The 15,862-nt window shown below is 40.9% G+C and overlaps 1 protein-coding gene across 1 annotated transcript in view; it reads right to left on the reverse strand.

Annotated features, from left to right (window-relative positions):
* Window positions 1–14,234, reverse strand: part of PTPRR (protein tyrosine phosphatase, receptor type R) — a 344,290-nt gene extending 330,056 nt beyond the window's left edge. Inside the window, exon 1 of the mRNA XM_003798938.2 lies at window positions 13,854–14,234. Within this exon, the coding sequence (XP_003798986.1) occupies window positions 13,854–13,911 (58 nt within the window). The 5' untranslated portion in view covers window positions 13,912–14,234. The remainder of the gene's footprint in view (window positions 1–13,853) is intronic.
* Between the last annotated feature and the right edge of the window lie 1,628 nt (window positions 14,235–15,862).

The raw sequence follows: 15,862 nt of genomic DNA on the forward strand, positions 1-15,862 counted from the left end.
GTGTATGTGGCTGGCACCTTAGCCGCTTGAGCCACAGGCACCGAGCCTTTGCTTCAGTTTTGAAGGAAACATTTAGTTCCTTCAACATAAACTTGCTAACAATGAGCATTTTAAAATTTATAAGATGAAGCTTTTACTACTATATTTGTATAAAAATGAGGAGGTGGCAATTTGATATGCATGTCATGCACACCTAAGGAAAGCCTTAGAATAATTTTTAAGAAAATAGGTCAATATTTGAGGTGGACATTTTTTTTCATACATGAGAACTAAAATATAGGATGAATGAAAGTTTTCACATGCTAACATGAAAAATCTTACATCTACTAAGTTTGAATGTGTTCCACACTCCAGTCTCTCTGTTGCAGGGCCTTAAGGTATTAGATTTTTAAATCCTCAGACCTGCCTAGTAGGTAATTACTTACCTACTTCACAGATAAGGAAAAGAAGGTGCAGAGAATATAAACAATAAATGACAGAAGATGGGGTTCAAAACTAGGTTGTCAGATTCTAGAGCCTGAAGCTGTTTTATTTTAAATTTTGTATATATTCAATACATTTCTTAAGAATATGTTTACATATATCTGCATATAGGTATTTCAGCAAGAAAATAGATGTATAAAACATAAATATGTTGCAGGAATCAGGAAAAATTTATAAAAGTATTCCATCAAATCCAAGTCATGGGAAGACTGTGTCTCTCTCTAAGAAGGGGTCTACACGTACACAGACACCCTGTAGAACATAACTTTTGGTCATATCTCATCAACATATACCTCAACTACAAAGTCCAGTCAATAAATTTTCCATGTTTTTGACTCGTGGGGATTACCTGATTAATTTCTTGGTACATAAAGCCAGTATGTTAAGAGAAGTCCAGGCCAAATTCACCCTTTGTGATCATCCTTTGTTTTCTGAACCCATCCTTCTGGCCAGCTTTTCATGATGTCTTTTTTGTTGAGCTAAATGAAAAGCTCTTATCAGACAGTAAGTTGTAGAGGTCAAACTAGAACTGGCCATCTGGGAATGTATCTGAGGGACTTACCGTCATGAAAAATGTAAAGGGTGTCAACCAGGAGAATCACCACAATAATGAAGCATCTAAGACATTAAATCAGAAAAATAATTCTCTTTCCCTTCCACAAATACTCGAAGAAAATCCATGAAAAAAAAATACAACAATATCTATAGAAACTGAATGATATGCACAGGAATAGAAATTTTATCAGTGAAAATGAGGTCTGTAACGACGAGAGACACATCCAGGAAGATGAGCAGAACTCTGAGTCTTCCCAGTGCAGAGGATGATACAATGAAGGGCACCATTGCCTTCACGGTCCTTCACATCTCCATTAGCATCCTTACGGCCGGCCAGGGATTCCCACACACGTGCAACGGAGACTCGACTCGAGTCTGATTTCCATTCAAATTCATGAGTTTCATGTGAAGCTAGATATTCCGTATCCTCATCAATATCCTCCAGACCGGGGCTTGTTCTGTTGTACTATTATCACTATTGTCAGGACTCACTGGAGAGGTGGTGACGGCTTCCTAATGCTTCCATTATTAGCTCCATCAAAGCTTTCTGATGTTGACGGGCATCAGCGCTGCTGCTGTCATGGCCAGACCGTAAGGCAGCCGCAACGCGGAGTTTTTCAAGGCAGTGACCTCTGATTTTCTTCCCTAGTACACAGCCTGCCCTCCAGCACTGTCTGCTGGAAGTGTCACCATGGCCTGGATGCCGTCGTGGGGTCTACACAACATGGCAAGTGACATCATCTGTGGTCTTTAACTCGGTTCCCACATGCCTTCCCCGCTTGCCTCACAGACGACAACAGGGGGCTTGGGGTCTTAGTTCAACTCTTCTGGAAGCAAGTCCCAGCAGGACTGTGGGGCTCCTCCACGTTCTAGATATGGGTCTATCTTATTATCACTGACTCTGGAGGTGCAGGAAGGAGTCCCAGCGCCCTGGGGTCTCAGTTCCTGTGCAGGCCTGAGAACCCTCCGAGGTGGCAGAAGAACCCCCAAGGGCGGTGGGCCACTGCTGGGCCTTGCAGGGGGAGCCTCCAGGAATAAAGGGCAGTGGGGGAGAGCCTCTCACACTGCCACGGCGCAGGCTGAGAAGTCCCCGAGGCATGCAGAAATCCTGCCTGACCCACATCTGACGAGCGTTTCCAGCGGTTGGGTTAGCGTTGGAATTCGGTTCCCTCAGGTGCAGAAACTGCCACCCAGAAGCCCCAGTTCTGGCCCCACCCCCAGAGTCAGCCCCGCCCCCAAGGTCGTGCCTAAAGTTTTTCTATTTGTGAAGAATGAATTGCAGCTTGTCCGAAGTACAAGCATGCCATTCCAAACATACTTTCTAGCCTGAGATGTTTGTCTTATAAAAGTATCTGGAATAGAGCTTAATATATCATAGAGTTTTAGGAAATATTTAGTAATCTCTTCCTTTATTAATAAATTTATTGTATTTATAAAATAAAATCCAGTGTTTATCTGGAGAGGAGACCCTTTTATGATATGGATTTTTATTACTTCAGTTGATGCTCAGATTTAGGAGATACAAACAGCAAGATAAAATTTGCAATTCAAGCACTGTAAATAGCAGGGCTTCCTGCCCAGTATGAGGAAGTAGTAACCCAGGGACACCTGTGATGCTCTGGAGATAACAGAGACGCCCGGCAATGCCAACATCCGGGGCCTAACTGGACCAGGCTTTTATTACGTAAGCACCCATGAAAATCACCCCAGAGAGTTTTTTAACTTGTCACAGAATGTTCAGAGGGACTGAAACAGCCGCCTGACTCTGTCTTTGGATTTACAGGAGAGGAAAGTACCATGGAAAAGTTTCCACAATTGAATTATGAGTTTTCTCCTGGTCTACAGGCCTCCAAGGGAGCTAGATTGAAGCTGTTGGTAATAACTCACCTGAGAAAAACCTCAGCAAAGAGAAGAGTCTTGGCAGACGAGTTACGGCTCAGTAGCCTAGGTATTGGGGGAGTCCAGAGTACAGGTTGAGGGGATATTTGACCTGATCATCCCTCTTATGTTCTTCATATCCATGCCATTCTCCCTATCCCTTTACATTCAAAAAGCCCTGTCTTTACCAGTGTGTAGAACCACCAGGGCAACATTCTGCAAGTACCTAGAGCCCAATGGTTTAGAAGCTCCATCAGCTACAAATGGTAAGTAGGACAGTGTCCATTGGTCAGTAGAGAAGAGGGTGGCCAGAGCAGCAGAGCACAGATGGGAGGCCTAAGAACAATGGGTAGCAGCCCTGCTCTATCCCTGAACTTCTCATCCCTCGTGGGTCTTTAGAAGGACCAGTTAGGGAGGTGGCTCCTACGATAAGCCTGTTAAGCAAGGCAGTGCGGTAACAACGAGACATTTAGATTCATGGTGTTTATTTAAATGTTACACATTTTCACTAACCATTACACAAACCCAAGAGAAATTTGTATTTCATATTCATTTCAAGAAGACTTGCTGAAGACATGCTGCTAGAACCCATAATTACATGGAACTTTTAGGTAAAGTAGTGAGAGAGAGAGAGAGGAACGTGTCTGGGAGCTTCACAGTCTCCTACCAACCTGCACATGAGGTCAGGTTCATGCCTATAGAACAGGAAACTATGCAGCTTAGGATTAATTGAATAAAAACAGCTGAGATCCAGAACTATTTTAGGCATGTATGCTTCCCTCTAGAATTCTTCCCCAAAAATAATAAAAAATTGCTCCAAGATAGCATTTAATCATTTATCAGCTGAAGTCTGAGTTCCCTAACTGTATGACAGTGTGGCTCTGCAGTCATCCCACTTAACTCTAACCACTATGGTGCTCCACTAAAAGTTATTCCAGAATATGGCACTTTCCCCCTTATTTAAATTTTCTTTTTACTTCTGCTCAAGCTATTTCCTTTTCTTCAGGGAGAATTTATTGAAAAATGGTCTTTAAGCAAGAAGGCAAAGAAAATCAATTGTGTTTTTAACAGAAAGCCACACCTTTATGTTAATGATTAGATGGTCTTTCAACCCCACTCACATGGTGTTTGTTATGCCTAAGCAGCCTTCCCAGGTAAGGGGCATCACCCATCGTGGGTGCTGATGCTGGGCTTTTGTGCTTATTGCTTCATTCCCCCCCAGTATCCACCAGTTTATATAAAGTATAAATGTCTTACCACAACAAATAAGCAAAAATCACTATTATAGTGGAGTAGCTGTAGAGCTCTGTACATACAACTGTGCAGGCCGGCATATTGCCATGAGATGTTCTGCAGTCATGTAGTGCCCCTCTCCAAGGAACCAGTAGTTCAGGATCACCTTAGGCCACTCTTCTCATTTAGGTTAACAAACAGATATTGCTTTAGATCTGAACTGGGAAAAAAATAATTTATGTTCCCATTTGCTTCAGTGCCAGCAGACATGTTGATCTAGACTGTGGTATAACATAAATCAGCTTTGCTCTGTTGTTGGTCCATATGGCTCCAGTTTCAATGGACACCAAGATCTTAATACATTGAAATTAAATGAGATTTGATTATGAAGAATGTCTAGATCAGTGGTTCTCAACCTCCCAACCTTCACGATCCTTTAATACAGTTCCTCATGTTGTGGTGACCCCCAACCATAAAATTATTTTTGTTGCTACTTCATAACTATAATTTTGCTACTGTATGAATTGTAGTGTAAATATCTTATATGCAGGATGTATTCAGGCAACCCCTGTGAAAGGGTCATTCGACCCCCAAAGGGGTCGCAACCCATAGGTTGAGAACTGCTGGTCTAGATTGTCATTATAAGCAAAAATGACTTAAATGGACTGTGCTAATGTTCACAATACAAATTTACTAATTGTCTTTCTGTGGCAAGTATCATTACAATAACATTATATGGTCCATAAGCATTAGGAAATTTGATCTTAAAATAATAATTTACCATTAAATCTTTCTTTTTCATAGCTGTTAAAATCCTTGATGTGGGGAAACATCAGTGCTACTCTAAATGTATCAGCACTCACAAATACTTTGAAGATGAAAAATACATTCATCGGCCAAGTAGAATCTTTCACATCCCCTTCTAATGGGAAAAATGGCTTTCCCTATCTTTTGAATTGGACTTCACAGAGCGGCTTTTAAAAAACTGGACAATAAACTTACCATAAAATCTAACATCCATGTTATCACTAATACTAATTGCAATGAATAAGCTTTTGAATTGTGATCCCTTCATCTCATAAAAAGTGACTTTTTATAATTCATAAAACAGTATTTACTCATTACGTGTAAGGATTTCCCCATAATTAAAAATGATCTAAAAACTTTATTGTTCTATAAAGACCATCTACATATAAAATGTATGCCATCATCCAAATACTCAGACATTCTCTATGATGGTTTCCATTTCATTTGAGGGAGCAAGAGAGAGTTAGATAATTTTTGTTCTTAATTTATTGAAGCCACTGCCTCACGTTTCCACCTGATTGAATGACTAAGTGGCCTGTACTTGCTAATAGAGGATACTGCCCATCAGTAATCAGAGTTAGAAGCTCTGGGTCTATTCCTTAGTGCAAAACTCTCATGCTATGTGGCGTAACTTTCTTATCTCTTTAAAACAAAGACATTCATTTCAATGCTACTCTTTTTTTTAACTTATTTTTTTCTTTATTAAATCACGACCGTGTACATTAATGCATTTGTGGGGTATAATGTGCTGAATCGATAAACAGTGTGGAAAGCTTACATTGAACTGATTAATGTAACCATCACCTCGCTTTCTTATTTGTTGTGGTAAGACATTTATAGTCTATTCTTAATAGTTTTGAAATGCACCATTGTATATGTACCATTTCATTGCTACTCTTAAAAAGCACTGGAAGAGGCTTGGCCACTGTAGCTCAAGCAGCTAAGGTGCCAGTCACATACACCAGAGCTGGCAGGTTTGAATCCAGCCTGGGCCTGCCAAACAACAATGAAAACTACAACCAAAAAATAGCCAGGCATTGTGGTGAGTGCCTGTAGTCCCAGCTACCTGGGAGGCTGAGGCCAGAGAATCACTTAAGCCCAGGAGTTGGATGTGCTGCTATGAGCTGTGATGCCACAGCCCTCTACCCAGGGCAAGAGCTTGAGGCTCTGCACTGGAGCACTAAAACTGGGATATAACTAGGAGTGTCTATTTAACTAGGAAGAGTTCGACATGCAACTACATCACAGTAGTATCCAGCCCATGGAACACAAATTTGAGGACTGTGTATAAATAAAGGATTTTCTCTCCCATCGCCATTTCTTTGTAACATAAATATAAATTTAATTGAGGGTAAATATAACTTAGATTGCAGGAAGAGTTAGTAAAGTCATTTTTCCTCTTTATGGTTATGAAGATGAAATGTAATCTTTTTGTTAATGCAACTTAATCATAAATTATTTTGCCAAATACTTCCTGAATATATTTATTAGTTCACTGAACATTTATTGATGGTATACTAGGTAACAACCACAGTTCTAGGGAGTAGGTATACAGACATAAAACCTACTATTCTGTTTTTGTTCTCAAAAAGTTTTTTCATTTTTTTAACCAAAAAGCTTTAGTGTACCGGTTAAGTGCATTGACAGAGGAATATACAAGGTCTGAAGTGAAAGTAGGAAAGCTACTTAAATGAAGTAGGGCATCAGAAAACAAGAATTCTTCAAGTAGGAGACATCTGATCAAGATATGAAGTTGATAAAAGAGTTATACAGAAAAAAAATCAGAATATGTATATGGAAGAGAAATGGAACAATATGTGAAAATGTGAGGCTTGACAAACCAGCAAAAATTTGATGTTAGTAAGATAATAGTATGCAAAGGAGGTCATCATAACAGATGGTAAGGATAGACTTAGGAAGATGTGATCAGTGAAGACTTAGCCATTTAATGAGTTTGGAATTTACTCTAAGGAATAAGGAGAAACCTGTAGAATATGATTCATATGTTGTTTAGAGTTTTCCTTCTGAAATTATCATGATGAATGGATTGGTTATTATAAGATACTATACCAAAAATAAGGACTTGTCCCAAGGCAGTGACATAGACATTAAAGTGGAGAAGACTTGATGAGAAGAATTCGTGACCTTTGGACGAAAGCAGTAAAGGAAAGGTCTAGGATGGATTATTGGTTGCAGGCTTGGGTGATTGTGGGGGATCCTGATGTTATTCACAATTATAGAGAATATTTATAAGAGAAATTCTGATGTGAATGCTGAGTATAAACAGGTAGATATAAGAGTCTTGTGGACTATTTAATGACTTCTAATTTTAAATATAGGACTGGAGTTAAATAGAGATATCTGAGCTATAAATACGCATTTTAAAATCTCTGACATATGTAGATCTGAATATAATTATCCTGGGAGGTTGTACAGAGAGAAAGGAACAAAAAAAGAATATAGAAAGATAAGCTCTAGAGAGCACCAACCATTTAGCAGTCTTCAGAGGACAACTTAAATTTATAAACTGAGAAATGACTGGACGGGTAAGAGGGAGGCTGGGGAGTCATGTCTGTCCATGGGAAACCAACTGATGAAAATTTTCAAAATTCAAGAAGTGATCAAAGTAGATAAACACTCCAGATATTCATTGACAAAGAGGTAACATCGTGTTATAACCTCTTTAAGTATGTTCAGCAGTAGGATGATAGGATAAGGGTTGAAGTTGGTGGAGAAGTAGATAAAGAGCAAAACAGAGAAGGCTGAGAATGGATAATGCATCCCGGAAGTTTACAAGGTGCAACGTGGGGTGTGATTTCCAATAGATATGTAGTCTCCCTTCTCTAAACAACTACCAAAATTGATAAAAGACAGTGAAGTCTCAGGTTAAACAGTTAATGTACATGAATTAGTAACATTTCTACACACTAATAACAGCCAAGCAGAGAATCCAATCCAGAACCCAGTATCACTTAAGGTAGATGCAAAGATAATAAAATACTTACACATGGAGGTGAAAGATCTCCACCAGGAGAAGTACAAAACACTGATGAAGGACACTGTTGATGGCACAAACAAATAGAAAAACATCCCATGGTCATGGACTGGAAGACTCAATATTATTAAAATGCCCATGCTGCTCAAAATGATTTAGAGATTAAGTTCAATTCCCATCAAAATATCAAAATTTTTATAGAGTTAGGAAAAAAACCTAAATTTTATATGAAATCATAAAAGTGTCTGAATAATCAAAGCAGTACTAAGCAAAAAGAATAAATCTAAAGGTATCACATTATCCAATTTAAAATTATACTACAAGTCTATACCAGTACTAAAATAGCATGGTGCTGGTCTATAAGTAGACACATAAATCAATGGAACAGAATCCAGAATCCAGAAAAAAAAAACATTTACCTATAACCAACTGATCTTCAGCAAAGCACACACGAACCCACAGCAGGGAAAGGCTGCCTCATTTATTAAATGGTGCTGGGAAGAGCCACCTGAAGAAGCATGAAACTGGATCCCTATCTCTCCCCACACACAAAAATTAACTCAACGCGGATTAAAGCCTTAAATTAAGACTGACATTGTAAAAGTTCCAGAATAAAACACAGGAAAAATTCTTCTGGATATTGGCCTAGACAAAGACTAAGACCCCAAGTTAAATACAACAATAATAAAAATAAACGAATAGGACTTAAAAACTTCTGTCCAAGAAAAGAAGTAATCAGCAGAATAAATAGACAACCCACAGAATGGAAGAAAATATTCATAAACTGTACTTCTAACAAAGGGCTAATATCCAGAATCTGCAAGGAACTCAAACAAAGCAGCAAGAAAAAACAATAATCCCATTAAAAAGTGAGCAAAAAATGAGCAGACATTTTTAACAAGAAGACATACAAACGGCTGACAAACATAAGAAAAAGCACAGCATTAGTCATCAGGGAAATATAAATTAAAAGCACAATGGGATACCACCTTACTTCTTTCAGAATGGCTTTATTAAAAAGTCAAAAACAATAGATTTTGGCAGAGATGTGGTAAACAGGAAGGCTTATGCACTGTTAGTGGGGATGCAAATTAGTGCGGACCCCAGGGGAAAACAGTGTGGAAATTCCTCCAAGAGCTAAAAGTAGATCAAGCAATAAACAAAATAGATAAAACATATGTGACCTCAGGAAGCTTATATTTAGTGCATAGAGGGGGAACTGCAATAAACAAAACAAATAAGTGAAATACATGTTGGTGGTAAAAACCTCTGGGAAAAGGCTGAGCAGGGAAGGGGGACCAGAGATTTTTTGTTTTGTTTTGTTTTTAGGGGAAGATGAGGATGACGTATGGAACAGGATAGACAATGAGGGCCCCACTAAGAAGATAACATTTGAGTAAGGACTTAGAATATCTGAGGAATTAAGCTATGGAGATCAGGAGAAAGAAAACAGCATACCATTATGAGGTGTGTGAGTGCCTGGCATTTTCTAGGAACAGAAAGGAAACCAACAAGGCTTAACATTTTTTTAAAAGTGGAAAGCAGTCAAAGGTGACGCCAGGAGGTATGGGGAGGGCAGTGTCCAGCGGGATCTGGGCCATTGTAAGAACTGTGTTGAGCAATTTCTAATAGGATTTATCCGATTTAGATTTTGCAGTTCTGGGGAACATTTAACAATCTTAAAATATAATGAATCGCAATTCACTTCAAGTTGCGGGGAGGGAGAGGCAAAGGAAGTAGGGAGGCCGACAGAGGGGAAGGAGGGAGGAGGAACCGACACAGTGCGAGGGTATATGGCACACCTGCTGGGGGCGGGACGCAACTACAACAGGGACCTTCCCTAACACACACCAACATTGTCATCTAATGGTTTGTACCCTCATATTAATCTGAAAAAAAAAAAAAAGAAAAAGAAAAAACAACATATCATTTTCCCAACAGTTTAACCTTTCCTTTGAGGATGGTGCTTCTGCAAATGGCCTCTCAGATATTCTTGGCCCCATGGTAGAAACCTTTCCTTCTTGAAGACTAGAGAAGCTAACTACGCACTCCTCCTAGAGTGCAGAGATGGTTCCAGGAGGTGCACTGAAGGTGGTCTTTTTGCCATTCTGAAAGGGTAATACTGAGAACAATGTGGAAATTTTAAAAAAAAGTTTGCCAAAGCTTGCAGATAGAGAATAACATACTGAAGTCAGTTTCTGTGTTTTCTTAGAAAATCCTTCACTAGGGAAAATAATGCTTTTACATAAGAATTTTTTTAATTCCCAATAAATTTACTTCTTTACAACTAAAATACTTCTCTACAAATATCATCTCCTCAAATGGAATGAGCTTCTTCCAGCAAACGAAGAGACATCAAAGAAAATAAATTATTTATTGATATAATTATCTTTTTACTATCCATATTATTGGGGTAGCTTTTAATCACCTTCCTTACTATTACTGAAGTAGTCTTGTCAACTGGAGTTTATGAATTTGTTCACAGAGAGAGTAAAGAATATGGGTAGTTAGGTAAAAAGGATCTGAAACCACTAACTCAAAGGTAGCCTCACCGATTAGAACAAGGAAATGGTTTTGTGTAGTATGAAGTCACAGGCCTGGAAACCTTGGTGTTTATTCTTACTATGCTGTTAATTAGCACTTCACTATTCTGGATCTTAGTTTTACCACCTACAAAATAAGCAGTGGAACAGACAATAGCTATAACTGTAAGCAGATCTATGAAAATCAGCTGCCATGGATAGAATGGAGTTCAGCTTCTAACAAGATCCCTGCTCAGAAATTCCTTAGGGTTACCTTACCCAGAGATGTCAGTTACACCCCTCTCCACTGTTGTGTCCCATGGCCATTATAAACGGATCACAGTACTTATCCTATTGGGTTTCTCTACAGTGTCTTAGGCAATTGTAACCAAATGATTAGAGATGGCACTTAAGTTGGAAACAATTCACTACTTTATTGTTAAGGGAATGGCTATACCAAAAGCAATAGTTCCTAGTAGAGCTAAGAAGAGCACTCATATCCTGTCAGCCAATTTCCCCCATCTCTGAAGCATTCTAGCATGTCATCTGTTGATCAGCATAAAGTAGTTGCTGGCAGCCTGGGCATAACTGAAACGGATCAATGAGCTTTTCAGTCAAAGAGATCTGAATATATAAAATTCATTTTCCATCTTTATGAAGTCTGCCTGTGTCCTGAAAGAAGATATTTCTGTAAAAGTAACAAACTAGACATTCAACAAGTAGAGAAATCAGTGACTTGGTGATCTCCGTCCTCCCACACACTCACTTTCTTATTGCCAAAGTCTCTAAGAGCTCACACCAAGAAATCTGTGTTTGTTTCAGTTCTGATGGAAAGGCCTAATGATGTTGTTAGATAACTGTGATGAATTTTAATCTGATGACAGCTTGTGACCCACAAATTACTGTTTAAAATTAAAATCCATTTAAAATTAAACTGGGAAAACAGCTACAATATTAAACTCGCAATCTGCTGTGATAAAACACCTATGTAAAGCACTATATTAAATATGGACACAATTAATTTCTATATAGCATCCTGCAACTAATAATGTATAATAAATCTCTACAATGCATTGCTTTATTAAATTAAAATTGGTTGAATAATCTTTCTTTCTTTCTTCTTATTATTTTTTGAGACAGAGTCTCACTACATCATGCTCAGTAGAGTGCCATGGTGTCACAACCCACAGCAACCTCAAACTCTTGGGCTTAAGTGATTCTCTTGCCTCAGCTTCCCAAGTAGCTGAGACTACAAGTACTCACCACAATGCCTGGCTATTTTTTTTGTTGTTGTTGTAGTTGTCATTGTTGTTTAGCTGGCTCAGGCCAGGTTTGAACCCGCCAGCCTCAGTGTATGTGGCCAGCACTATAACTGCTGTGCTATGGAGCCAAGCCATGTCTTTATTTTTGAAAATTAACATAAGTAGAGATGAACTGGGTTGGCTTTGCTAATACAGCCTTTGGCAGAGCTCCAGGTATAATCTATGTTTGTAGATGTCTAGGTTTTTCCCCTTTGGTGACCAAACATCCTCTATTTTCCTCATCTGAAATGTTTTTCTATAATAAATTTAAGAATGCTTTCTGTATGCTTAATTTTAAGTTTATTTATAACTTTTAAGCTAAAATTACTCAAGATGTAATCTTTACATTTTTTTTTTCATATTAGTTTTTAAAAATACCCTAGGGCAGCACCTGTGGCTCAAAGGAGTGGGGCACTGGCCCCATAAACTGGAGGTGGTGGGTTCAAACCCGGCCCCAGCCAAAAACTGCAAAAAAAAAAAAAGAAAGAAAGAAAGAAAGAAAAACCCTACACTGATGTTCTTGGTGGACCAGCCAACCCATTACTAAAGTTGATAAGCATTGAGATGGGGGGGCAATGGATATTTGTATTAGGGCTATCATTAAAGAGTTATGAATATAAAACTCAACCCAATGTGTGTTTTCATCCCCTATTTTAAGACTAGAGAATTGTGTGTAGTAATGAAAGAATTCACTACAGCTGTTTGCAGAAAATTTAATGACTAAGTCACAGCTATTTTCTGATTTTCAAAAGATAAAAGTACTAGGGACAACCTATACTATAACATCATAATTATAACAATTAACATACATACTTAATTAGAACTTTAGACTATTTACATTATTTACTCAAAATATTCACAATACATTTAAATAGCATGAAGCTAGAATCAAAAAGCAGCATACTGCAGCCCATGATTACACATACAAAAATAAATCACCCACTCTTTTTTGCAAAGATACCACAGAGACTGTGATTTCACAACAATTATTCTTACTCATCACCCTCGGAACATAGTAGACACTCAGTAAATGTTAGCCGAAGGGATGAAGGAGTAAGTGTGACCGAATGAGAAGCAACCTCCAGGAAAACGCCTCGTTTTCGATGGCTACAGGACTATCGCATGGACAACTGCTGTCGCAGGAGGGTTTCTAAAATCTCTCTGCCATATTTTATTTTGGTTCATGGTAGTGTTAAAATGGTGACGGATTTAATCCAGCAAATCTCCGTGTTGGACAGAGGTACCGTGCATCCGCGAGCAGCAGTGTCACATGCAACACTCCCCAGGTATTTCCTGAGGTTTACCTCCGTAGGAGGCTCGATATTGGTTCTGGTATCAGATATGTTTATATTTGGGAGCAGTTTCCCTGCTACTTTTGGTCAGACTTGATCAAATATGTCCCAGGGTCGGTGCCTACTCCACGGTTGTCGGCTTTGAAATCTAATTGGGTTTTTATTCTGCCCCTGCGGACACTGGCCATGGTGCTGAAAGGGAAAACCGATTCTATTTGAACCCTTTCCTTTCTCTTATTGGTTTAGAAAATTCGAGTGACAAGAGCAGGGGCCAAAGGAGCCTGGAGCAGCATCTTTAACGTAAGCCACGTATTCCGCTGATCTTTTGGGAGGAGAAGTGCTCCATTAGGTTACAGCAACTGCCTCCCCGTGAGCGCTCGTTAAACCAAGACCTTACGAACGTAGCCGCTGCAGTAGGAAAGGCGACATCTAGTAGGAGGTCTTGGCCCTCTTCTGAAAAATTGGCAGTTAAGGGCATAGCCTAGGAGCAGGAGCAGAGAGTCCTGCTGCAGGGGAGGGAGGGGGAGAAGGAAGCAAACCTGTTTTCGTATTGAAAATGTTCACTGTTATTTGTACAAGGTAAAGAAAAATCAAGGGCTAATTTTAGCTTAAGTTTTCAGCCTCAGTCTCCCAACAGGTGCAGAGTCCCTCACCACTCCCTGGCAGGTGCTGCTCCGCTCTGCCTGTCTAAAGCTCCCTTCCGAGGCAAGCTTTTCCTCGAGTCCTCCAGCGTGTGCAGCTTCCTATTTCACCCACAGCTCCAGCTCGGCGCCCAGCAGCCCCTTACCTGCAGCGTGCAGATGGAGAAGCAGGCACAGCGCAGGGAAGCCCACTGCTCTCCGCATAGTGTTTGCATGGAGAGGCGAGGAGAAACTCTGCGGCGACCCCACTTCAGGCAAAGTGCTGCCAGAAAGAGCCACCGCCAAGGGTTTCTGGTCTCCGGATCCGTTCGCAGGTCCTTGGCGGGGGTTTGCAGAGCGGTCTGTGGCGCCTGGCAGAAACCAGCACCAGCTTCGCCTCCCTAAGACAGGGACAGGAGGGACGGGAGGTTGCGGGTGCGGGGACGGACGCCGGGCGGGGCCGAGGCGCTCCGAGGCGGTGAAGGCTCGGCCTTCTGCTGCCCAGCAGCAGCGCGGGGACCGCAGGGCGGACTCGGCGCCAGCCCGAGCCCCGCGCGCGCAGCCAGCGCAGCGCGAGCAGCAGCCGGACGCGCGCGGCGACTGAGCATGCCCAGCGCCGGCCTCCCGCGCTCCGACTTGCAAACTGAGATTCCACTTCTCCGGGTCTTCGCGGCGCCTGCCGGGGGAGCAGCTCCGACGCCGGGGGCCGCTGGGGGCGATTATTAAGGACAAACATTCCAACAAAAATCCAGGGGCGAGGTGGAGTAGAGCGGGACTGGATGGAGGCCAAGGCTGGAGGAATGGGAGGAGAAGCGAGCGTCGGCCACGCACCCACCCTGCACCTTCCCCAAATCTTGGTTTGCACGTGGACCGAGCTCACTGCTGGGAACTGACCTTTGCAGATTGCCCAGCTTCCTAGGACTCGCCTGCAGAATACAGGTGTCTTCCGCTGCTGGCTATTCAGATCTGCCCCAGAAGCGCCCCCCGGCCGCTTGCTCGGTGTAAGCGGTAACCACGTGCTCTGGGGGTGCCCTCTTCCTCCCCAACAGCTTCCCCTCTTGGCTTCTCTTTCACTTCTCTCCTGCTCAGTCCCTGTATTTAAACTTCCTCCAGACTCAAGTCCAAAGTCTATGACAGGCATGAGGCCACACTTTTAGACTGGGTGATTATACCCATGTAATTGAAGCGAAAGCAGGCACTTTTTTTGTTTTACAAAGATAATTATCTTCAGCCTCCCTTTATAAGGTGGAAGATAGAATCACTTCCTCAAGTCTAGCCTGTCTCCACAGAGGCTGCTCCATTCGGCCTAGTACAGAGAGTTCTTAGCCTTCCAGCTAAGTCTTTGGACCCTGTAAATCCTTGCTAGTCTAGTGGCCAAGTTCTAGTCAAGAAGTTCCTCAGCTAGACTCCACCTTTTATCCTGAGACTGCTGACTTCCCTGAAAGCGCTTACCTCTTCCCTAATCGCCTTTATTTGCATCAAAACTATCCTAGAGCTTTCAAAGGTTTAACTTTGGGCTCACTTTTCCAGAAAGCTGTGGACTAACCACAGATTATAGCGAACTTTCTCTTTCACACATTTTAGTATTGCCTCGTATTTTTCTTTTAGACAGTTCATTTATTTGCTATTGTCTTACAATACAGTTGTAAGGATCCATAAAAACTTCTGTATTTTGTATTGAATTAAATTGGATAAAATTGTACTAATAAATGCTCAGTAAACTGAGCTGTATATCTCATTCTTTCTCCATCCTTGTGACCTGGGACTACTAATAGGAAGTAGGCTACCTACCAGGGCTTAAATTAGGCAGGATCTCATAGGATCTGAGAGCTCAGGTACTATCATTTGGGCTTTAAATAATTTATTTCATCTGTCGCTCTGAGAAACAAGGCCAAGAATTGCATTCCAGCAGGTAGGAGAAGGGGAGAGTAAGGTATACTTTTAATACCTTGACATGTTCTCTGCTGAAATAGAGACGTATTTACCTTTGTTGCCACTTCTCCACTTCCCCACCTGGGTGGGGAAGCTCTAGTTCTGTGGCACTAAACAACTCTAAATGCAGCCTCTTCCCCTACTCCAAATTCACCTTTCTCCAGTTTTCTTTTCCTATATCACCTTCTAATATACCAAAGTATTACTTATCACATCTGTTGTTTATTAAGTTTCCCTACCCTAG

Source organism: Otolemur garnettii, unplaced genomic scaffold (genome assembly GCF_000181295.1).
Source record: "Otolemur garnettii isolate 467f Iridium unplaced genomic scaffold, OtoGar3 scaffold00143, whole genome shotgun sequence".
NCBI classification, from domain to species: Eukaryota; Metazoa; Chordata; class Mammalia; order Primates; family Galagidae; genus Otolemur; species Otolemur garnettii.